The following is a 23,140-nucleotide window of genomic DNA, read 5'->3' on the forward strand; positions in this document are numbered from 1 at the left end:
TGTTTTCTCACCCAACGCCGACGGTTTAGTCCGCTATTGTTGCTAGTAGTGGAGAAGGGTTTTTTGGTGTAATATTTTGCTGAATCAACTGTTGTGGCTTTATGTCTTGTTTTCATCCAAACAAACAATTGAAAAGGATGCAAATATTTGCTGATGTGTTTTCCATTTAGAATTATCAGTTTTATGCAGCATTCTTTTTGTAATGTGAACTAGAAATGCTACGCAAAAAGAGATTTTATTTTTCAATTTTTATAATTAAACAAAACCCGTATATGATAAAACGAATATGAGATACTTATCGCATATCGGTTTATCTTTTTTTTGCTAGACTTACAATGAATATATTTGTGTAATTACGATTTATTTTTCCCTTCTACAGCCTAAATCATGTTGGTCAACTGTGTTCACGATAGCAGCCACGGTACATTTGGTAGGCATTACATTTTACGCCATTTTTGCATCGGGTGAGCTACAACCATGGGCTGAACCGACGGTAGAAGAGCAACGTGCCTGGGATCCGGTTGGTTCCGGGTACGAGAAGGAAACCACCTTCAATGACGCCGGTGACGGTGGTACGGCCGGTGGTATAATGGACCCAATGGCACAGATTAACGCCACCAAGACGGTATCGTACGGTGCGGTCCAGCAGCACGTTGCCAACAATCCGTTCGCCTATCCGAACGCGATCAGCGAGGAACCGGTGCAACCGGAAGCGAGGGACACATACTTACACGGAAATCCCACTGAGCGTACCTATTGACCTGCTCGCATGAAAAAAACCGTAACCTTTAGCATGAATTAGAACGCTATCAAATAATGTTCGAACATATATGTTTATCATTTACCGTTTATGGCAAAAGTGCGATGCGTTACCGTGCGTTACAATGTGCACTGTAGCCAGTAGCGTAACGTATGGAAGCGGGAAGAAAAAAGATGAAAATGAGAAAGCCAAGCGAGCAAAAGTGAAATACAAAATAAAAACTTAACCCTGCTTAAGCAATTACAAACACTAGATAGTAACTAACAAAAGATAGCTAAACATAGCAAAGATGCACATTGTATTTACAAAATCGACGAGTGTACATACACACACCAAAAACTGACATATTATTATATACATACGCCGTACGCCATAATAATATAAACGTATAAAAAAATTAAATAGAAACAAACAAAAAAAAACACTATCGACTGCCGAGGAGAACTAAACGATGCAACAGGAAAGTGAAAAATTGTTAAAGGCAACGCACTGATTTATTGTTTGCTTGAGATGGAAATGAAATGATCGATGATGGTATTGCATCGCATCTGCAGGCTTGCATTCGGAAGCGAAGATCCTCGCTGGACGAAGGAGCAGTACGGTGTGATGGAGTTAGAAAGCAACAATCAAAGTTAGAAGTACGAGATTAGCCACAACTAAATGAACATAATCCACCACCATTCCTACCCGAACAAATATTTGTCTTCAGCTGGTCCGGCAAACAATCTGTCTGTCTATAGAAACAAATAATATATAAAACAAAACAAAAAAACCAATTGTCAATTGCGAACGAGTGTCCCAGCACACAAGTACACGTAAACTATCTGGCAAAAGTAAAATTTATTAAACGATGGTTGAAAGTTGAATGAACCGCTAATGAGTTTCGTTAGCGATGCGATCATCGCGTAACGCGTTGAATCCTTTCCCCCCCCGGGGGAGTTGCGTGCGCAAATGGCAATGTACTTACTTCTGTAGCTAATCGTGTAATTATGTAACTTATCTTTTTTTTCAGTTTACGAGGAAGAGAAGAGTTAAATTTGAGGTGTCAACTCACTCTCAAAGGCTGTGGCGACAATAATAAAACGGAATGGGCGTAATACCCAACCGGATCCGTAGGTTAAGATGATTAAGGCTTTTGTGCAGGTCTAGGCACTAGGTTTTTAGTTGTTTAACTGGATATTTTAACGACACGCGAAGATGGTAGTAAACTGTATTATAAAATGGGCAGCTGCAACTAAGCGTACTAAAGCGGTCGTGTTGTATAAATTGATTCCTGAGTTTTTAGATCGGTAAGCTTCAATACGTTCTGATAAGCTGATCGTACTGCGAATGTGACAGTGAAACAATAATAAACAACGCTAGATTTTAAGGTAACCTTCCCCAAAAAAAAACATACACTGTAGTGTTAAGACGTTCAGTGATATAGTGAATTATATACAGCTCATCAACAAAAGTTTAAATCGTTGCAATACGAAGTGAAACCTAAGTAGTAGCCACGTTGCACGTTGTAACCCACTCCGATTGGCGGGAAACGATTGCCTGGAGGTTTGTCGTTGTACACTAAGCTAATCGGCACACGCAAAATTGATCGACATGAAGTTGGGAAGAGATTGGAATTCAAACAAAAAAAAAACAGCGCAAAAACTTAACCTCACATTACGATCCTTTGCCGCACGCGTTTCGGGTTAGGACCGACGGTTCAGACGGTGGCGTCGTTAATGTAACAGACAACCTGACCATACCTGGGCGAAGATTGTAAATATCTAGCGAAAGCGAACTTTGACGGGGCGGTCGTCCATCCATCACCATCTGCTTGTTGGTTGCGAACCGGCCCCACCTCGGGGGAGTTTTAGAATCATCCAACAACACGGGTAATTATAATGCTAGTTGGAAAAGTTCGGTATGTTGATGTTGATGTAATACAAGCATAATTTCGAACGAACATTACAACACTTTGAGCAAACAAAAAAAAAAACAAATGTCTCTTTACGGAAACGTGACCCCTATACGCGATCAATTGAAATTTTAGTGACAGTAGGTAGGCCTTAGTTCCCTCGTTCTGTAACCCACGCTAGATCGATCGTACGATCAATGCTGTAATCTATTGTAACTGTCTCCTATTATAGCCCATACCTCATGGTTTCGTTTGTTCCTTTTCACCCTTTCCTCACGTCCTCACACACACACACATCCCCTTCAAACACTTCGGCAGCATAAAAAGCGGCTGCTAGTGCCACTGTACATGATCTCAGTTACCCTATCGCTATTTGACCAACAGAAACTGTAACATAAATCTACCCCGTTATCATGGAGATCATTGTAAAAGAAGTCACACTCTCACACTGTTTCACTCTCACTCACTCTCTCTCTCTCCATCGTCCTCCACCTGGCGCAGAGCTGGTGGAACATTGTAGTAGTGTAGGCCGTAATATAAAGAGCATCAACACAGTATCCTTGCTGCAGGCGGGAACCGTTGTATGCCGAACGCATATTATCAGGATGACAATCAGCTGTTGTTGCATCCTCCCTTTTCTGGTAGTGTATCCTTCCCAAAACGTAGTGCGAAGTTGAAGTTGTAGGACATGGGCTCGCATCAGTGCTCTGAACAGCGTTCATAGCTATGATTAAGCAGATAGGCCGTAGTTGTGTACACATAAAGAGGAAACAGAGAAAACAAACGCTTCTTCAAGCGAAACACTATACAGATATTGTTGAGACTCATATTATAAATGTACGGTTCGTTTGATCGTTATGTTGAACTCCATTTCTTTACTGTTTTTTCAATCACGGATGTCGTTCTAGCTGTTGTTGTTAATTGAAATATATATATAAACGTATATGGAACTATAGTTCCAGCAAAAAAAAAACAAATAAAAGGATATTAAAGTGACAGGTCGGAATGGAATGAAGAGGCAAAAGAGCTGTTTCCGGCTCGCCAAACCATTCCATTCGCTGTCGGATATCCCAAATGGTAATATTATTACCAACACAACAATACAAGAATATTACGCAAAACATCATCGCAAAAAAAAACAACCGAACCGTGGTTCGGATAGTTGTAATTTCGTTGTTCCCGGTGTAGCAGCATAGCAGCATTGTACTTTAATAATATAGATAACGAATGGTCGGCATCCTGCCAACCACACAGTGGGATTCTGTGCCACACTATATAAATATAGCTGTAAACGTTGAATAGTAAATATCTGCGAGGCGTGCTAGAAAGCCAAAGCAACAAAAAAAAGAAACCTGTACATTGCATATATACAAAACATTAAACTATACTTAAAACGTATACAAATTCGGTGCAAATGGGAAAGGCACACATTAGGCGGATTAAAGAAAAAAACCAAAAGGAGTAACCGACCTATCTGGCATGTATGTGGGCATCTGTCTTTCCCTGTCTCATGCTCCCATGGGGGAAAAAAAGTTGACAAAAGGTAACGAATATCCCAAACGGAGAAGAGATCAAGAGCCCCGAAAGGTAATCAGTAAAATCGTCTCGCTGTTATAATCGCATCATAATCAATCATCGTAACTAAACGCTGAACGAAGGTGAAATAGTAGGTGGCTAGGTGGTAAGGAAACCTAATGATGAGCGCATCAGGAAAGGATCAAAAGGTAGAAGGGAAAGGAATTGAAGAAAGCTACCAACAACAGTAAAAAAACCCACTCGTTCGAAAGCACACAAAGACAACAAGAAAAATAAAGATTATGACATTTACTAGTTAAGTATTCCTTATTGGCAATAGCGTGTTAGCGAAGTGTATGAAACTTACCACCTAACTAATCGAGTGAAAACGACAAACTAACAAAAATTGGAACCACAGCACGCCGGTGATGGTGGACGAGTTTGAACGAACGACCGGTGGAGACTCCATCGTCTCTCACACACATACACTCGCCACAAACCAAATCCAAATAAAAGTGCGTATATTTAAACTGTTGAAATGAATCAACCCCGAACTGTGGCAGTGCTTTATTTGTCTCCTCGTTACACTCAACTGTGTGCCGAGTTTTCCCTTTATCCGAATGTACTTTACCCGATAAATGATCCCTTAGCTTGGAGTTCGCTAGCCTTCCCGTGAGCCTATCTATGTACAGTCTACGCTTACGCTAAACCTTAGGTCGATTTTCTTTGACGTATTGCATAGAAGCGTAGATTCTTGACCAACGTTGCCATCGTTTGATGAGGCTAGTAATTCGTTACCACCTCTGTTGCGTAGCTAATCGGTTGGATCAACGAAATTCGTTCTACTCTCGCGAAGGTTAACGATTGCATCTATCGCCTTGTTTTCCGACCAAGTCGCTGTAGAATGGCGACGATCGTGTATATCTAATCCCTACCTAAAGCTACGATTCCTAACTTCTACACGCTACTAATACTACCCTCTGGTGCTGCTTAATTAGCTGTCGATGATGATTTTGCTTCTTCAATTCTTTGTGGTTGAGAAAATTAAATTTTCCTTCAATGAAATTCATTAGGATGACGACGTCATGAACGCTCTTTTAAACTTTGTGCTGAAACGATCCATTTTGTTGGCAGCTGCTTCGGGAATGGCATATGGTCACGTAAACCCTTATCTGCCGCACGCTATATATATCACAACCAGTAAGCTTTTGACGAATGGTTAACCATTAGTTGTTTGCTGTTGGTGTCTGCTTCACTTCCGTCGAACGCCACTGTAGTCGGATGTTTTGGCCGTACGTCGGTTTTTGCCCGGAAATCCACGTGCATACGGAGGTTTGGCATTGGTCGTTACATAGAATACACCTCGAGCTCTAAACAAAATACAATATAACATAAAGTTCGCTTGTAATTTGAGCAATTCTGATGAAGATTCAAGGCTACTCACTGTCTAGAGAGGTGTTCTCCCATAAGGACGTAATCCGAGTCTTTTGGTTCACACCAACCGAGCAGATAGGATATAAGCGTTGGACAAGGTCCCGCCCAAAACCCTCGTTCACTGTTGATCGATTCGATAAAGTATGGCGTCACTTTTGTATGATCACATGCAAGCGTTTCTGAAGAAGAAAATGATGGAGTTATGTTAATGTCTAAATTATTGGAAAAACCAAAAGCACTACTCACGAAAGATGGTGGAACTGGCACAACCCGGTTGACTAGTGCCTCCATTGACGTAGAAATCTGCATGCCCTCCCGGACTCCATTGGCCAAGAATACCCGCTCCGGTGTGTATGATGTCAACGAAGTGTGCATCGGATGGGTCTAAATCTCGTGTATTATTCGATCCCGCGTAAAAGAAGATCGTTGGATCAAGACCGGTAATACGACCGAGTTTCCCTTCACTAGGTGTAAGATAGTTCGCCACTAGGCCAGCAATGTGTGCACCAACACTGTACCCGATCAGATGCATATCGTCCGGTGGAACTCCTCGTGGATGATGTGCGATATACTTAACCAGCTGTGACACACAGAGACTTCCAAAGCGTGGAGCCCATTCGATCTGGCTCAGGCACGGTTCCGTCACAGCAGATCCATAGTCCACGATGATGATGTTGTAGTTCCCCCGAGTGAAGTATGCCTTACGCATGTCTGGACTGGGCGATAGGTTACGACCACCACCGAACCCATGTATAACGATCTTAACCGGATGAGATGGATTCCAGTGCGTGTAGTAGAGCGATTCCGGATCCAGCACATCGATCAGCTCCGGATTCTGCTGGGTTCGGCGTGTGTACAGATAGAACTTGATCCGTGGATGTGGACAACGGTAAGGCTTTTCCAGACACGAACTAGTGTTGAAGACATTTTTGGTTTCCTGCTTCTGAGCTGGAGATGATAAGATCGAGAGGAAAAGTACACACATTGTTAGACTTTTAGCTGCCATGGTTAGTGCTCGTTGCGAGAAGTTGGTAAAGACGATCTGTTCTGCACGTATGGACTTTCGCAACTTCGCAGCCAATCGTACTGATCGTATTGGTATTGCGACAAAGCCCTTTTAGTGAAGGCAAGCCCACTACTAAACGCTCGTTACTAGCGGTAGGCATCCATTTTCATGAAGGTAATAATTGACCTAAATCCCCGCGAGGCCTCGCACAGAACGTGCCGACTCACACAAAAAACCGTGTACCGGTGAGGGTATAACTTAAATATAATTATGCGATGAGTTTAATGAAAAATGACATTATTGGGACATGCAACCATTCTTGCCGAGCCTCGCGCCATGGTTTCAACTGCAGACATTCGTTTACCAGACGTTCGCAGGGAGTGACTGTGATAGCTTAGTTTGATATACGAATCACTGCCTGGGCAGGTTACTAATGGATGCAGTTATGTAACGTTAATCCAGAAGCATGTAAATATTACGCATCGTTATGTTGCATTTTAATGCACTGTCAATTACGGTGGGCGTTTCTTATTGTCCATTTGTGCATTGGAATCGTAGGAAAAAATGTCATTTAATTGCTGCCATGAAGAATTTAAAGAAGGTTATGCTGTTGTCCCAGATTGCGTCGATGATTACGCCAGCTAATGGTGGAGGATTTTGCCATAAGGTATAAATATTTATAGCCTCACAGATTAACAGTCTGTTGTATGTGGAGTTTCGCTTAGGATATTGCCTCTGTTTATTTCAATAAATTTAACGAAGCTTATATCATCTACGAGCAATATCAATATATCGATCAGCAAGCATTAATCGTGGAATGTCCTTAAAAACACAAGACTCAATTTCACTGGACTAACCCAGCCCACAAACCAATCAGCTAGGTTGCCTTGTCACATCAGCTTCAATGACGAGCACCGACCTTAGCGTGCGTTTTTGACAGGCGTCAAATGATCTTGCCATCATTGATCTTACTAGATCAGTGTACCTCCGGGGCCAGTGACTGTCCGTGTGAGTGTGACAACGCACGTGATCAGTACGGTGGAGGTTTACTGTTGTGCCATGCTCGAAAATCGCACACAGCAGCGTCTAATTCCGCCTGACCTTAGGCGTAACGCGCGAGATTGGAATGCGTAATTAAGCGGCGAACGCGTTATTGAGTGGGAAACAAAATACTCTTGTTTACTAGACTTTTTTTTTCAAACAGTAGCACCACCGTAGGTCATTTTTGCTGTTGCTGCATGAATGTGTAATTAAAAAGAAGAAATCTTTTACAAAAAAAAGAAAGAGATTTAATGATGATGGATTACTGCTTTTGAATTGGAAAGAAAAGTTAAAAACGTAATTGAAAGCTGTGAACAAACTGTTTGGTGAGTAATGTTTACACATGTGATATCTTTCGATAGAGGGTGATTTAAAGACCGAAACAAAACATACATTTAAATATTTCGCCCCGAGAAAAGAGGGCAAGTGAATACATTTCGCGAAAGTAAATTATACGTTTTTTTGATAGAGACAAGCGGCTTCCTTCTTTCATATTAATTGAAGAAAGCAACGCTACACTAACAACCTCTGTCAACATGAACTTGTCTGGGGCACGCAAAACATGAATCACAAACATACCAGACATATTTGAAACACTTTCACCAGACGTTAGCCGGGGAAGTACCCTTTATGGGGTCACAAAAATGGAACGAAAAATGTCAAAAGAAGAGCCTCGGTGAGGAATGTTAAGCAGACGGTTAAAACTGTCGGCATTTAAACTCAAAAAAGCAGCACACCAACCAGTATTTGCATCGTTTTCTTTATGGTTGCTCGTCAGTGAAGGCGACCAGGTCAGTGACGACCATCATCGATTACAGCATAACTTGGAGTCCGCATATTACAGCACAAGACGAGTACGGTGTCGACGGCGCTGTATGACGGATATCTTCGAGACCATGTTGTTTATTTTTTTTTCGACGTCGTTAAAGCATTACAACGAATTGAAGCTTCAGCCCCACCTCGATGCCCTTTCACGGCATTGCCGGTTGCACACTGATTGCATCATGATGCACCGGCATGAATCAGTAACGCACCGATAGCTACTGTGCCCAGACACCAACCAGCAGCGTCACGACCTTAAAAGAACTTTCTCCAGTGCTTTCTGCTTACTAAACGAAGCCCAGCTATCGAACGGTAGTAAAATACTCTCGCACAACGGCGATGAACTTCCGAAGCCTTCAACGTGACGTGATCTTCGTTCGGCGTCACAACGTGGAAGACGCCAGACTATTGCGCCCGTGTGTGGAATAGATTCCGGTTATGAGTTCCTTTCACTTTTAACCATGCGTGCCGAAGCCTCGGTCAACCCCTTGCTTTGTAGTGAGTTCCTTGAAATGATCGGTTACACTATGTAATCTCTCTCCCCGTGACCGATAATTAGCCTGATTGATCTAGCTTTTGCGGATGCGGGCAGCATTAGCGTGACCAAACCCTTGCCAAGGTTGATGTCAGTGTTTGGAGCGATTCCTGTTCTCCTCAGCTTGGAGGTGATTTATTAGCGCCAAACAGCATCGACAGGCAAAAAGGAATCGTTTGTGAATGCGGCGCATTTCCTAGTTGCGCAATCCGTGCCCCGAAAACAAGCGCAAAACAAAACCTTCCGAAACAAAACAAACGAGGGCAGACCGGCAAAGCCGTATTTGGTGTATAACGGATCCGGCCGACTGGACTGGAAGGTGTACGGGTGTTTATTAACCAACCAGACTCACATCGCGACGGCTGTCTGTTTTGCTTAAAATGGGGAAGGTAAAAAATGGTCCTCGCTTTCGGTGCGGGCTATTACATCAACGAAACCGCGATGATTTGTCGGTTGGTCGCGGTCGAGAGTGAAAAGTGGCACAGTTCCAATAGGGGTGGATCGCCGTTAACCTTGAAAGGAAAGAAATCGTGACCATCGGTAAGGGGAGCACAAAGCGAAGCTCCCTAAACTGTCCGGACCTAGGCCGTCGCTGAACATTCGGTGAGCTATTTCTAGACCAAGTCGTTTGTCAAGCGCGTGTTAAATGGAACAATCGTCTGTTCGATGGTGCGATCAATTTTTGGGTGACAAACAAGTATTTAACTGTGACCACTCACAGTGGGTTAGTGGTGTTGCACCTGATGTGGCGTGGCTTCAATCGATGACGAATGTTGGAGAGTGTTTCGATATTGACACATTTATCATTATTTCTATTGTGATACGAAATGCAGGGCTTTCAAACAAGGAAAATTAAACAATTTTTTTAAGGGTTTTCACTCAACATCTGTAACATTTCAATATTGCTGTTTGTTTGAAATTCCTTCTCAATTTCTAGAAATTTCCATCTAGTTAGAAATAACTTTCCGTTAAGTTATTGTCCAAATAGATAAAACATTAATGTAAGCTAACGAAATGTGTCCTGTTTTTTTTAATTATTTTTTGTTTTCAATCACATCTGAAAGTGTTAGATCAAGGTCATATAACCTATTTAATTTTTTATAGTATTTTTAAAACCGGTTTCAACGCCATCTTTTCAGGCCGTTGCAGCGAGGGTAAAATACAGCAACACATGAATTAGAAAACATTCCAGAACATTATCTATGAACGCTTTGAGACCGTCACTTTCAAACATAATCCGACAAAGAAATAGCCTTCAGTCAACAAACATCCTTGGTTCTCAATGTTTACCTTCCGTAATGCTCTGGAACGCCGCGAGCAAAATGAAAACCAATCCAATCGATGCGAACGGAAGTTGCTGCATTTTGGATTGCACTAACGGTTTTAACATGCCCCGGGTTTGCGTGATTCTTCTACTTTTCTTTGATATTGATTACTCCGGTACGGTTTCGATGCGTATCCGAACGCACCGTATGACGCCACACATGCAATCGATGATGGTAGTAGTACACTTATGCCCACACAATATTCGTACACTTTCGCTTATCTCACTTTTTCTGCTTTCCTTACGCTGGTTACATTTTATTTTTATTTTGCTTGCTGGCACGCAATTGCTCGTTGAAAAATTAACCACCGATGGGGTCCGTTCCGATCCGCGTACACTTCCACGTGCTTCCCAAACCAGCAGATGATGATCTTGGGGCGCGTTAAGTAACACTTTACTTTGGCGCGTATAGACCGCTTTAGGGCAGGCTGTTTGCTATTCGCTGCGTTCGGTTTTTGGTTAGCTTTTGTTTGTTGAAACGATTTTCCTTCCCGTATTGGCGGTTGGAAAACGTGATAATGATCACCTGCCTGAGCCTGTTTGGCCAGTACTTTCCTGCTGGGATTTCCACGCTATTTTTTTTGAGATATAAACTTATGTCACTAGCCTTCCGATCATTGCAAAATCGGAAAGGTCGCACAGTGGATGGGGGGATCGCCTTTTATCCGTAACGATCGCTAACACTTTTATATACTTGGATGTGCGTTTTCCTTTGCTAGACCGCCTGTTTCCATCTGTTACGGTTATCAACACTTTTGAGCCTTTTTTCGCACAAGTTGCGCCAATCGTCAACTCCTGCTTTTTTTCCAAACATTCACTTTTTCTCGCCACACAAAAGAAAAACGAAACAGCACATTTTTTAGGCAAAACAAAAGAAAGCACGATCAATCGAACGGAACGACGGTACCGAGCCCGATCGTGCTGGACGAAAAATGCGGAACCACACCAGTCGATGGTTTTATGGAAACTGGTTCGGTTGGATGCATGCGTCTTTCTCGATCTTAGATGCGTTTCTTTACGGGGTTGAAACAAACAGAAAGCAAGAGAGAAACTCCACTGATTTTGAGTGGGGAGTTATGGCTAACAGGCCCCATGCTTTATAGCAGGGTTCGCAGCCAGTTGGTAGACAAAAACAGGTCATTTATATTACTTTCTTAAGGAGAATAATATTACTGAATGTACTGTTGTAGAGGTTAAGATAATTGTTTTCATGTAGCTTTTTAAAAATAAGTATGGATATTACTAGTAGAACACACACGATTAGCAACCCCTGTTAGCATACGGATTCATTCATGGTGAATACGATCGCCGATCGCGACTAAGGTCGAGTGAACGCATTCACTCGGTGTTAGCGATCATAACGCATAATAAAACCTTTCACACGCCGTGTAATTATTCGCGGTCCACCCGATCGTAAGTTTGAAGTTCATGGAAGCTGAGACAGGGTTGTTCCGCCTAACCAACGAATAACCCTTGCCTTGGCCATGATGGGGTGATAGGAAAGCCCTCCAGTTCAATGATAACATCGGGCAGTAAATGCTTACCGGTATTGCGTCACGGAATCTGTTTTAGTCGATTGACGGTTAATGTATGATAATTGTCGATCTATTGCTAAAAACAGATCGCGCCGTACGTAATGACCATACGGTGAGAAATATGATTCCAGCGAACTAAATTTGAATGTGATAAATGTGTGCAGTATTTATTTCTAATTTATGTAGGTAATTAAGTTGCGCAATATCTTCCTCCAGGGAATCCATGTTTGCAAGTCCCATCATTTTGTATAACATTTTTGTTTCGAACCATCTCCCAATTAGGGAGATCTTCTCCTTACTAAGCACACGAAGATTGTCAAGTGAAACACAGAGCTTAACACATGCGGATGGGTTGCATTAGTGCGAATTATATTTTTGGTCCCCAATTGGTTCCACCTGGTCCTTGGTTGGTCTGTGTCACTTAATGTATCGCCCCAAAAAGGGAGCGGAAAGGCGCCCACTAGTGTCCAATGTTAGCCGATATCTCCGCTAGCTCCTCTCGTAAGGTGTAATTTCTTCCTCTTGCATAAGGCGGCATCATGTTAACGGTCAGGAAGTAGAGACCCCGAGTTCTGCAAGGGAATTGAAGATATGTATGTGGTTAGTGGTAAGCTTCCAGAGGCTTCCAGTACGACAGTAACTAAATCAAATCGCACAGGTCATGCAATGCAGTTGCATAATCATGCGTCATGTTTCGTGCATTTGTTGTGTGAATGCGAGGAACCGAGATGAGAAGGGCCACTCGCGGCAAGCGAGATCCGTAATGAGAGTGATGTTAATACCGATTAGTGTGACAATAATGAAATGTATCTTCGCGTGCATTGTACATCACGCACCGGGTTAGTGGAGTGTCTGTTGAGAGGGGTTCAGACGGAGCTGATCATGTCTCCGCCATGAAACGAGTTCGCTGATGAAGATCGTCTAAAAAGCGTTTGCCGTAAGCGACTTGGAACGCTTCCACCACCCCAAGGTTTTTAAGGTGCGGTGTGGCAAAAAGGTTCCTAGCCGCAACAGTGGCTTAGCTTTTACTTTCAGCGAGTATACAAGCGAGTTAACATGATGACTACCGGTTTCGTGGTGTACTTACGTGTTGGGAGTGTGCGCTCCCATAATAGCGACCTGTTCGCTGGGGCCGCCTCCACGGCAGATACCGAGCATGTACAGGTACCAGTGAGCGCACCGATACCCGTAGAATCCCACCTCGGTGGCGATCGATTCAGCGTAGTACTCGGGCGCCCGGTTGTGGTTGCACTCGCCCGTAGTCATCATGGTGGCTGCATCGCACCCCGGCTGCACTACGCCACCATTCACGAAAAAGTCCGTGTGGCCGCTCGGGTGTAGAATGCCACGCTGAAACACGTCCGTGTGGATAACCTGCACAAACTCCGCGTCCGACTGGTCGAGCTTGTACTCGTTCGTAGCAAACACGAACAGTGGCTTGGCGGGATCGAGTCCCGTAATGCGCTTCAGCCGACCGGCTCGTAGATAGTTCGCGATCATGCCGGAAGTTTGGCCACCGAGGCTAAAACCCACCACGTGTATATCGTCGAGCGGGATGATATCGTTGGCGATGATAAAATCGAGCAGCTGTGCTGTACAGTTTGCTACCGTGGGAAGGTTCCGTACCGCCTGCAGATAGCACGGTTCCAGTGCCAAGGGATGATAATCGACGGATATGATGTTGAACTCATCGTAGGCAAAGTATGCTGGTCTAATTGTTGGATTAGGTGCGTAATCACGATGTCCAGTGTAGCCATGGATCAGTACTATTAATGGCCGTCCTCTGATAAAGTTGGCGCTCAAGATCGACTCGGGATTGAACATGTCCAGTTGGGTAGGATTTTCTTGAGTTTCTCTTGAGAAAAGCGGGAATAGTAAGACAAAAATGGGTCAAGGTCAAAGTGCACGCAACACATGAAGATTAAGATGTAGTAAGTCATTTGATGTAAAATTCATAAAACCACTGAATTTCCGTTAAGATTATTTGCGTTTAAGTGAACCGAAACCAGCACTTGTATACATGAGTTGTAGCTTCTGTATTCACGATGGAATATAGAAAATTAAAACAGTGACGTTACTGGATGTCTTTGCTGCCTGTGAAAGGAATTTAGTTTACAAACTATGATTGCATTTGTAAACTCTACTCATAACCGAAGGAAATAACTTTCATCAACAAGCAGGTGTTGCAATACTTCGCACGTTTACGCTAAAATGACCTTCTCATCCTAAAACACGTGACATAGACGCAGGCCGGCGATTAAACACACGACCGATAAGGGATCATTCAATTATTACGTAAAGCTACAATTGATAGCTTCCGACCGCCTCGTCTATAAATGTAACAAAAAGTAACGATAGAAGTATCCTTTTCTATTAATTACGCAATAATTTGCACAATCCTTATCTTCTCTCTTAACATTGTTTTTTCAACTTAGTTTTGATTGGGACAAAAATAGCAAGATCGAACGATACTGCCATTTTCATTCTAAGAGTCTCGAATCAGACTGACCTTTCACATTGATGCTGATTATTTGGATTTTATCGCTATTTGTAAAAACCTTAGGGTAGTAAGCAAACAATTTTTAGTATGTCCTCAAAGAATCGAAAGTGAGACCTCATGGGCCTCATCTTTATGCTTTTTATCTGGTGAACTTTATCGGCTATCTTAAGAGTTCTCCACTACGTAGCGATTTCAGAAATATCAAAATTGAACTAACTATTTCTCCATGTACTAAATCCTTACTTTGAAAGTAATCTCTTCGCCTCCCAAGCCAGCGTTACGTAATAATTGATTGTTTCCTGAGCTTGAATTGTTGCCAGTCATTACTGTTATCTCAAGAGCTCATCGAGCGCATCGCATTTTACGTCGAGAGATTGAATAAAAAAAATAGAAAAAAATAAAAAAAGAAAATAAAAGCTTACGCGTTTTGATTACTTTATGCCAGTGTTGAGATTGTTCTGATACAGCAATGAGGTACCAAGCGATGAAGGCAGTTTTACCGGTGATCTTAGTGCTTGCGGGAGTTTCACAAGCCGCCAACATACTCTTCATGTCCAGTTTTCCATCTCCAAGTCATCACATCTGGTAATTAAATGTTCTTTTTAGCACATTTGTACGTTAGAATATGTACGTGATTACTATTTCTTCCAGGTTGCGACCGTTGATCCACGAAATGGGAAAACGTGGACATAACGTGACCGTGCTCAGTGCTGACGTTGAGAAGCCGCCAGCGAACGTAACGTACATACATCTGGAAAACTTGTACAGTACCATGTATAACAATACGGTAAAGCTTGACTTCTTCGAGCTGGCTAACCAAAGCCCAGCCAGCATATTGCAACAATTCGACAAATTTCTTCTTACCCTGTGTGAGGCGGCTATCAAATCGGAAGGATTACACCTTCTACTTCGCTATCCGAAGGAATTCAAGTTCGATCTGTTTGTGAGTGATTTCATGATCGGACCGTGTATACCTGCGATCATCATGCACCGATTTAAGGATGTACCGTACATTCCTTCAACGCCGTACAATGCGCTATCCACGTCAGTCACGGTTCTGGGATCGTTTGCATATCCAGCTTTGGTGCCCAATCATGTGTTTGATGCTCCGGAAAGCATGAGTTTTGTGCAGCGAGTGAAAAACTTTTACTTCGATATGTATGAAATGAATCTTCACGAAACTGTCTTGCATCCAGAGTCGGATAGAATCGTGCGCAAACTATACCCGGACGCTCCCTCGACTTACACGTTCTACAAAAATGTTCGTCTATCGCTCGCCAACGTGAATCCAGTGATCCAGTACAAGGAACCGATGATGCCGAGCATGATACCGGTGGGAGGATTACAAATTATGCCATCAAAACCATTACCAGACGACTTGCGCAAGGTTGTGGAAGGTGCCAAGAATGGGTTCATTCTGTTCTCGCTCGGTAGTAATGCACGTAGCGATCTCCTAGGTCAGGAACGTATTCGAAACATTCTAAACGCTATGGAGCGATTGTCACAGTATCAGTTTTTGTGGAAGTTTGAATCTGACGAGTCCAAGTTACCCGTACCGGTGCCGAAAAATGTGTACATCCGTGCCTGGATGCCCCAGAACGATTTGTTGGCCCATCCAAACATTAAGCTGTTCATCACACACGGTGGATTACTGAGCACGCAGGAAGCGATTTGGCATGGGGTTCCAATTCTTGGGTTTCCTTTGTATTCTGATCAGTTCCGAAACATCAACTATTGTGTAGAGAAAGGTGTTGCAAGACGACTCTCGATACAACACTTCCAAGCTGACGAACTCGTTCAAACGATGAAAGAGATGTTGGGCAGCGACAACTATAGTCAAAAGATGAAGCAAATGTCACGAATCTTCCGCGATCAGCCAGAAAGTCCGCTGGAACGGGCGGTCTGGTGGTGCGAATGGGTGCTTCGTAATCCGGACTCAAATCTGCTACAATCGCGAGCCGTTTATATGAGCTGGTTCCAGAAGTATTCTTACGATGTAATAACGTTTGTCCTAGGGGTTATACTTTTACTTGGAGTGACCACATGGAAGGTGATAAATATTGTTTCAGGAAGATTTCTAACTACAGGAAAAAAATCAAAAGTTGAGTAGGGTGAAGTGTGGAAATTGGAATCCAAAATTAGTGTAGTGGATCAATCTGTACTTCCTATTAATGTACAAGTCATATTTAACATAGGACATCCTAAATGCAACTAAGGCCTTATCATACGCCCAGAGTATACACTTTATTCCACTCGAGATTTTTTTTTATTCAGATATAGCGACCTGGCCGTATTGATACTCGAGATTTAATGTCTTCGTTACAAATGTACAAATGTTTGTTTTGTATTTTGGTTTGGCTAATTTGGTTATTGTACACATATATTCCGTTTCAATTCTTGTCTATCAAACTTTTCGTTTCAACTCACTCGCACAGTTTAGTTTCAACTCACGTATTTACTCTTTTTGCAACTCGACTCACTCAGCACGGCTACATGCTTACACTCATGGGTGAGTAAAATGACCGAACATTAACTTATACGTTTATGCCGGGTTTTTTATGACTACGAAATGAGTCGTCAAACGAACTGACTCCTAATAACGACTTATTCACTCTGAGTTGACTCACTAAAAAGAGTTGTTATTCTCATGTCTAGTATGAAGTTAGAGACAAAGCCCAAGGAGTCCCAGAGATTGCTCGAGAACTTTAGAGAGGACCTAACCAACCTGCAGTATAGCGACTCCCGTGGACAAGGACAAGTAGAAATTTTGAGCAGCGATGTAGTGTGTGATTGTTCATATCTCAAACAAGCACTCGGCTGCTCGAAGTACCAATGAATAGACGATCTGCAGATAAGAGCCAGCTTATTTTACAGTTGTTTGACGATATTGCTGTAGTGTTCATGAAATCGTTTACCTGTCAAGAATAACACCAAGATCCTTAATGAAAAATGACTTAGTTGAAGGTTTGGGAATTGATGTGGGATTGAACCTGAGAATGGAAGTAGAAGATTGGTTTCGAATTACGAGTAATTTAAATTATGACCAATGTTAAGGAGCGCATTAAACTCGTTTGTCGAGGTACCATTGTACCTATTTATAGATGAATTGTAGTTTCACTAGTCACGATGACGCCTGGCAGATAAGAATTGCGTCTGTGTTTGCGTTTATTGCCTCTTACTAGAGTCGTAAAATAAAAGAAAATATAGTTTACAAACTATATTTGCGCTTGTAAACTCTACTCATGACCGATCAATGAAAGAAATAGGCTATGGTAATCGCATCAGCATCGTCACACCGTAGTAAACGGTAGTACGGCTGCACGTTTCAGTCACCAGACAATGTCACTTATCAGTAGAACCATTCGAATCGGGCGTGATATGTTTACGATAAGCGCAACGTTAAACACCCAATTGCACGCTTCAAACGCGGAGCGATAAAGTTGCACGCTCTAAACCTCGCACTAAAAGGACCATCTCATCCTGAATCACGTGCAGTGTACCATGGGTGCTCATGCCTATGAGCGCAGACACCCGATCGGACACCTTGGCCATTAGCCGGAATTCTTGCCAGTCATGACTGTTGTCTCAAGAGCACCATATCGCGACTAGTCCACTTTACAATTGGTATGTTGTTGATTTAAGACCGGCGGGTGGAAAATAAAAGCGAACGCATTTCGGTTGCTCAGGATCACTGTTGAGATTTGTCTGATACAGCAATGAGGTACCAAGCGATGAAGGCAGTTTTAGCGGTGTTGTTAGTGCTCGCGGGAGTTTCACAAGCCGCCAACATACTCTTCATGTCCGGGGTTCCATCACCAAGTCATTACATCTGGTAATTAAACGCTACTTTTTGAACACTTTTAAAAATGTACATCATATCTATTTCCTATCTCCTCCTCCAGGTTGCGACCGTTGATGTACGAAATGGGAAAACGTGGACATAACGTGACCGTGCTCAGTGCTGACATTGAGAAGCCACCAGCGAACGTAACGTACATACATCTGGAAAACTTTTATAGTACCATGTACAATACTTCGATGCGGGAAAAGCTTGATTTCTTCGAGCTGGCTAACCAAAGCCCAGCTAAGATGTTGCAGCTTTTCGACGAATTTGGTCTCAACCTGTGTGAGGCGGCTATCAAATCGGAAGGATTACACTTTCTACTTCGCTACCCGAAGGAATTCAAGTTCGATCTGTTTGTGAGTGATTTCATGATCGGACCCTGTATACCTGCGATCATCATGCACCGATTTAAGGATTTACCATTCATTCCTTCTACGCCCTACAATGCACCATCCACGTCAGCCGCAGTTCTGGGATCGTTCGCATATCCAGGTTTGGTGCCCAATCATGTGTTTGATGCTCCGGAAAGCATGAGTTTTGTGCAGCGAGTGAAAAATTTTTACTTCGATATGTACGAAATGATCATTCACGAAACTTTTATGCATCCGGAGGCGGATAAGATCGTGCGCAAACTATACCCGGACGCTCCCTCGACGTACACGTTCTACAAAAATGTTCGTCTATCGCTCGCCAACGTGAATCCAGTGATCCAGTACAAGGAACCGATGATGCCGAGCATGATACCGGTGGGAGGATTACAAATTATGCCATCAAAACCATTACCAGACGACTTGCGCAAGGTTGTGGAGGGTGCCAAGAATGGGTTCATTCTGTTCTCCCTTGGTAGTAACGCACGCAGCGATCTCCTAGGTCAGGAACGTATTCGAAACATTCTAAACGCTATGGAGCGATTGTCGCAGTATCAGTTTTTGTGGAAGTTTGAATCTGACGAGTCCAAGTTACCCGTACCGGTGCCGAAAAATGTGTACATCCGTGCCTGGATGCCCCAGAACGATTTGTTGGCCCATCCAAACATTAAGCTGTTCATCACACACAGTGGATTACTGAGCACGCAGGAAGCGATTTGGCATGGGGTTCCAATTATTGGGTTCCCCGTGTTTGCTGATCAGTTCCGAAACATCAACTATTGTGTGGGAGCAGGTATTGCAAGACGACTCTCGATACAACACTTCCAAGCGAACGAACTTGTACAAACGGTGAAAGAGATGTTGGGCAGCGACAACTATAGTCAAAAGATGAAGCAAATGTCACGACTCTTCCGCGATCAACCAGAAAGTCCGCTGGAACGGGCGGCCTGGTGGTGCGAATGGGTGCTTCGTAATCCGGACTCAAATCTGCTACAATCGCGAGCCGTTTATATGAGCTGGTTCCAGAAGTATTCTTACGATGTAATAACGTTTGTTCTGGGGGTTATACTTTTACTTGGAGTGATCACATGGAAGGTGATAAATATTGTTTCAGGAAGATTTCTAACTACAGGAAAAAAATCAAAAGCTGAGTAGGGTGAGGTGTGGAAATTTCTAATCTGAAATTAGTGTAGTGGATCAATCTGTAGTTCCTATTAATTTATAAATCACATTTAACGTAGAGCTTCCTAAATTCAACTTATCATACGCCCAGTGTGTAGACTTTAATGGACTTGAGATTTAACCTTTACAACCCTACAAATGTACAAATGTTTGCAGTAAAAAAGTAAGAGCTCGTTCCTCGTGCAGAGAAAAAACGACACATTCTGGTTCAAAGCATTATAACCAATCCTTTGATCGTCTAGAATTACTGAGCGAAGCTGGGAAATCCTGCCGATCCCTCCTCGCCTTCTGTTGGTACCAAAATCACCATTTGAGTCTGATTGGTGTGACCAAAGAAGATACCAGTGGTTACTCCGATAGTACAGCGCTTACGTACAAAAACCGATGGGCCCCTGAGATTGCCTGAGATCTGTAGATAAGACCCAGATTTTTATGATTGTTTGATGATAGGATTCTGATGTAGGATTGGGCCTGAAAATAAAATCGAAAATGGGTTTGAATTGCGAGTATCTAAAATACGATGTTTTTATAAAAAAATTAAAAAAATATTAAGGTACGAATTAAACTCGCTTGTCGAGAAACGGCTGTACCTATCTATAGATGAATTGTAGTTTCTCTGTTCCATAGTGTCTGTGTTTGCAGGCATTGCTTCTTACTAGAGCAGTAAATTGGAAGAAAATATAGTTTAGAAATTATGTTTGCGCTTGTAAACTCTACTCATGACCGATCAATGAAGGAAATAGGCTATGGTAATCGCATCAGCATCGTCACACCGTAGTAAACGGTAGTAAGGTTGCAAATTTTAGTCACAAGATAATGTCACTTATCAGTAGAACCATTCGAATCGGGCGTGATATGTTTACGATAAGCCCAACGTTAAACAACCAATGGCACGCTTCAAACGCGGAGCGATAAAGTTGCACGCTCTTAACATCGCACAGAACGGGCTATCTCATCCAGTGCAGTGTGGCATGGGTGCTCATGCCTATGAGTGCAGGCACCCGATCGGACACCTAAGCCATAAGCCGGAATTCTTGCCAGTCATGACTGTTGTCACAAGAGGAACATAAAAACGAACGCATTTCGGGTATTCAGGGTCACTGTTGAGATTTGTCTGATACAGCAAAGAGGTACCAAGCGATGAAGGCAGTTTTATCGGTGGTGTTAGTGCTCGCGGGAGTTTCACAAGCCGCCAACATACTCTTCATGTCCGGGGTTCCATCACCAAGTCATTATATCTGGTAATTAGACGCTACTTTTTGATCACTTTTAAAAATGTACATCATATCTATTTCCTATCTCCTCCTCCAGGTTGCGACCGTTGATGTACGAAATGGGAAAACGTGGACATAACGTGACCGTGCTCAGTGCTGACCTTGAGAAGGCGCCAGCGAACGTAACGTACATACATCTGGAAAACTTGTACAGTGCCATGTATAATACTTCGATGCGGGAAAAGCTTGACTTCTTCGAGCTGGCTAACCAAAGTCCAGCTAAGACGTTGCAGATTTTCAACGAAATTGGTCTCAACCTGTGTGAGGCGGCTATCAAATCGGAAGGATTACACTTTCTACTTCGTTACCCGAAGGAATTCAAGTTCGATCTGTTTGTGAGTGATTACATGATCGGACCGTGTATACCTGCGATCGTAATGCATCGATTTAAGGATGTACCGTACATTCCTTCAACGCCCTACAATGCGCCATCCACGTCAGCCGCAGTTCTGGGATCGTTCGCATATCCAGGTTTGGTGCCCAATCATATGTTTGATGCTCCGGAAAGCATGAGTTTTGTGCAACGAGTGAAAAACTTTTACTTCGATATGTATGAAATGAATCTTCACGAAACTGTCTTGCATCCAGAGTCGGATAGAATCGTGCGCAAACTATACCCGGACGCTCCCTCGACGTACACGTTCTACAAAAATGTTCGTCTATCGCTCGCCAACGTGAATCCAGTGATCCAGTACAAGGAACCGATGATGCCGAGCATGATACCGGTGGGAGGATTACAAATTATGCCATCAAAACCATTACCAGACGACTTGCGTAAGGTTGTGGAAGGTGCCAAGAATGGGTTCATTCTGTTCTCGCTTGGTAGTAACGCACGTAGCGATCTCCTAGGTCCTGAACGTATTCGAAACATTCTAAACGCTATGGAGCGATTGTCACAGTATCAGTTTTTGTGGAAGTTTGAATCTGACGAGTCCAAGTTACCCGTACCGGTGCCGAAAAATGTGTACATTCGTGCCTGGATGCCCCAAAACGATTTGTTGGCCCATCCAAATATTAAGCTGTTCATCACACACAGTGGATTACTGAGCACGCAGGAAGCGATTTGGCATGGGGTACCAATTCTTGGATTTCCTTTGTTTGCTGATCAGTTCCGAAACATCAACTATTGTGTGGGAGCAGGTATTGCAAGACGACTCTCGATACAACACTTCCAAGCGAACGAACTTGTACAAACGGTGGAAGAGATGTTGGGCAGCGACAACTATAGTCAAAAGATGAAGCAAATGTCACGAATCTTCCGCGATCAGCCAGAAAGTCCGCTGGAACGGGCGGTCTGGTGGTGCGAATGGGTGCTTCGTAATCCGGACTCAAATCTGCTACAATCGCGAGCCGTTTATATGAGCTGGTTCCAGAAGTATTCTTACGATGTGTTAGCGTTTGTCCTGTGCGTTATTCTTTTACTTGGAGTGATCACATGGAAGGTGTTAAATATTGTTTCAGCAAGTTTGCTAACTACAGGAAAAAAATCGAAAGTTGAGTAGGGTGAAGTGTGAAAATTAAAACCTAAAATTAGTGTAGTGGATCAATCAGTAGTTCCTATTAATTTATAAGCCACATTTAACATAGAACTTCCTATACACTTTAGTGGACTTGAGATTTAACCTTTACAACCCTAATGTTTGCAGTAATAAAGTAAGAGCTCGTACCTCGTGTACAGATAAAACGACACATTCTGGTTTGGACATCGTTTGACAGTCTCGAAACACTTCAGAAAGTTCCAATCGACAGCGGCAACCAGCTGCAGACTGATCGTGACCACCGTGACCAGACTTAACCACCGAAACAATGCGTCTGCAAACATCACTGTACAGAGTCCGTTTATGCGTGTCTTCACAGAAGTTGCATTTTTTTTACTACAAAAAACGATCACCAAACCAATCACAACCGATCGTTCAAGTACAACTGGCTCGCGAAGCTACAACCATTCTAAAAGCGCAAAATTTCTCTTTTAGCACTTTTATACGACATCGACGATCGTCGGTGGGCGCTTATCAGAACACGTTCCGGGTGGCAATTATTCGCGCGCTCGTTTATCGTATATTTTACCGGTTATAAAAAAAAAAAACAAAAAAGGAAGTAACAAGA

The 23,140-nt window shown here is 43.0% G+C and overlaps 5 protein-coding genes across 12 annotated transcripts in view; 3 read left to right on the plus strand and 2 right to left on the minus strand.

Annotated features, from left to right (window-relative positions):
* Positions 1-4,723, plus strand: part of LOC125766234 (vesicular glutamate transporter 1) — a 28,337-nt gene extending 23,614 nt beyond the window's left edge. Inside the window, exon 8 of the mRNA XM_049432003.1 lies at positions 380-4,723. Within this exon, the coding sequence (XP_049287960.1) occupies positions 380-760 (381 nt within the window). The 3' untranslated portion in view covers positions 761-4,723. The remainder of the gene's footprint in view (positions 1-379) is intronic.
* LOC125766258 (inactive pancreatic lipase-related protein 1) lies at positions 4,694-11,296 on the minus strand. Its single transcript, XM_049432051.1, has 4 exons — positions 10,298-11,296; positions 5,850-6,551; positions 5,614-5,782; positions 4,694-5,539 (listed from the first exon to the last, which is right to left on the minus strand). The coding sequence occupies exons 1-4, from the start codon at positions 10,395-10,397 to the stop codon at positions 5,422-5,424; spliced, it is 1,089 nt and encodes a 362-aa protein (XP_049288008.1). The 5' UTR covers positions 10,398-11,296; the 3' UTR covers positions 4,694-5,421.
* Positions 11,297-12,214: 918 nt separating this feature from the next.
* LOC125766263 (pancreatic lipase-related protein 2-like) lies at positions 12,215-23,095 on the minus strand. The gene is made up of 3 exons (XM_049432060.1): positions 22,702-23,095; positions 12,954-13,721; positions 12,215-12,438 (listed from the first exon to the last, which is right to left on the minus strand). Exons 1-3 carry the CDS (start codon positions 22,854-22,856, stop codon positions 12,327-12,329), a joined length of 1,035 nt encoding a protein of 344 aa, XP_049288017.1. The 5' UTR covers positions 22,857-23,095; the 3' UTR covers positions 12,215-12,326.
* Positions 14,768-22,704, plus strand: LOC125766238 (UDP-glucuronosyltransferase 2C1-like). Of its 8 annotated transcripts, none has more exons than XM_049432021.1 (3): positions 14,768-14,951; positions 15,018-15,340; positions 18,598-20,455. In XM_049432021.1, the coding sequence occupies exons 1-3, from the start codon at positions 14,836-14,838 to the stop codon at positions 19,731-19,733; spliced, it is 1,575 nt and encodes a 524-aa protein (XP_049287978.1). In that variant the 5' UTR covers positions 14,768-14,835; the 3' UTR covers positions 19,734-20,455. The 8 variants fall into 8 exon arrangements, with proteins under 8 accessions (XP_049287978.1, XP_049287977.1, XP_049287974.1 ...); XM_049432020.1 differs by lacking the exons at positions 15,018-15,340; positions 18,598-20,455 and adding exons at positions 20,891-21,001; positions 21,072-22,686 and having other exon boundaries at positions 14,821-14,840; XM_049432017.1 differs by lacking the exons at positions 14,768-14,951; positions 15,018-15,340 and adding exons at positions 17,755-18,198; positions 22,477-22,704 and having other exon boundaries at positions 18,269-19,673.
* LOC125766255 (UDP-glucosyltransferase 2-like) lies at positions 15,347-17,468 on the plus strand. Its single transcript, XM_049432049.1, has one exon. The coding sequence runs from the start codon at positions 15,352-15,354 to the stop codon at positions 16,474-16,476; it is 1,125 nt and encodes a 374-aa protein (XP_049288006.1). The 5' UTR covers positions 15,347-15,351; the 3' UTR covers positions 16,477-17,468.
* Positions 23,096-23,140: the final 45 nt, after the last annotated feature.

This window comes from Anopheles funestus, chromosome 2RL (genome assembly GCF_943734845.2).
Source record: "Anopheles funestus chromosome 2RL, idAnoFuneDA-416_04, whole genome shotgun sequence".
NCBI lineage: Eukaryota > Metazoa > Arthropoda > Insecta > Diptera > Culicidae > Anopheles > Anopheles funestus.

Excerpts from the sequence above, each read along its gene's own strand:
- LOC125766258 (XM_049432051.1), bottom strand. The coding sequence starts at position 10,397 with ATGTTAAAACCGTTAGTGCAATCCAAAATGCAGCAACTTCCGTTCGCA. Across the intron at positions 6,552-10,297 it reads GTTCCAGAGCATTACGGAAG|CTCAGAAGCAGGAAACCAAA; the intron begins GTAAACATTGAG and ends TATCATCTCCAG. Across the intron at positions 5,540-5,613 it reads GGAGAACACCTCTCTAGACA|AGCTCGAGGTGTATTCTATG; the intron begins GTGAGTAGCCTT and ends TATTTTGTTTAG.
- LOC125766238 (XM_049432020.1), top strand. Across the intron at positions 21,002-21,071 it reads TCACCAAGTCATTATATCTG|GTTGCGACCGTTGATGTACG; the intron begins GTAATTAGACGC and ends CTCCTCCTCCAG.
- LOC125766255 (XM_049432049.1), top strand. The coding sequence starts at position 15,352 with ATGCACCGATTTAAGGATGTACCGTACATTCCTTCAACGCCGTACAAT.
- LOC125766263 (XM_049432060.1), bottom strand. The coding sequence starts at position 22,856 with ATGTTTGCAGACGCATTGTTTCGGTGGTTAAGTCTGGTCACGGTGGTC. Across the intron at positions 13,722-22,701 it reads TCGTTTTATCTGTACACGAG|AGAAACTCAAGAAAATCCTA; the intron begins GTACGAGCTCTT and ends GCTTTTCTCAAG. Across the intron at positions 12,439-12,953 it reads GGAGCGCACACTCCCAACAC|AACTCGGGGTCTCTACTTCC; the intron begins GTAAGTACACCA and ends ATTCCCTTGCAG.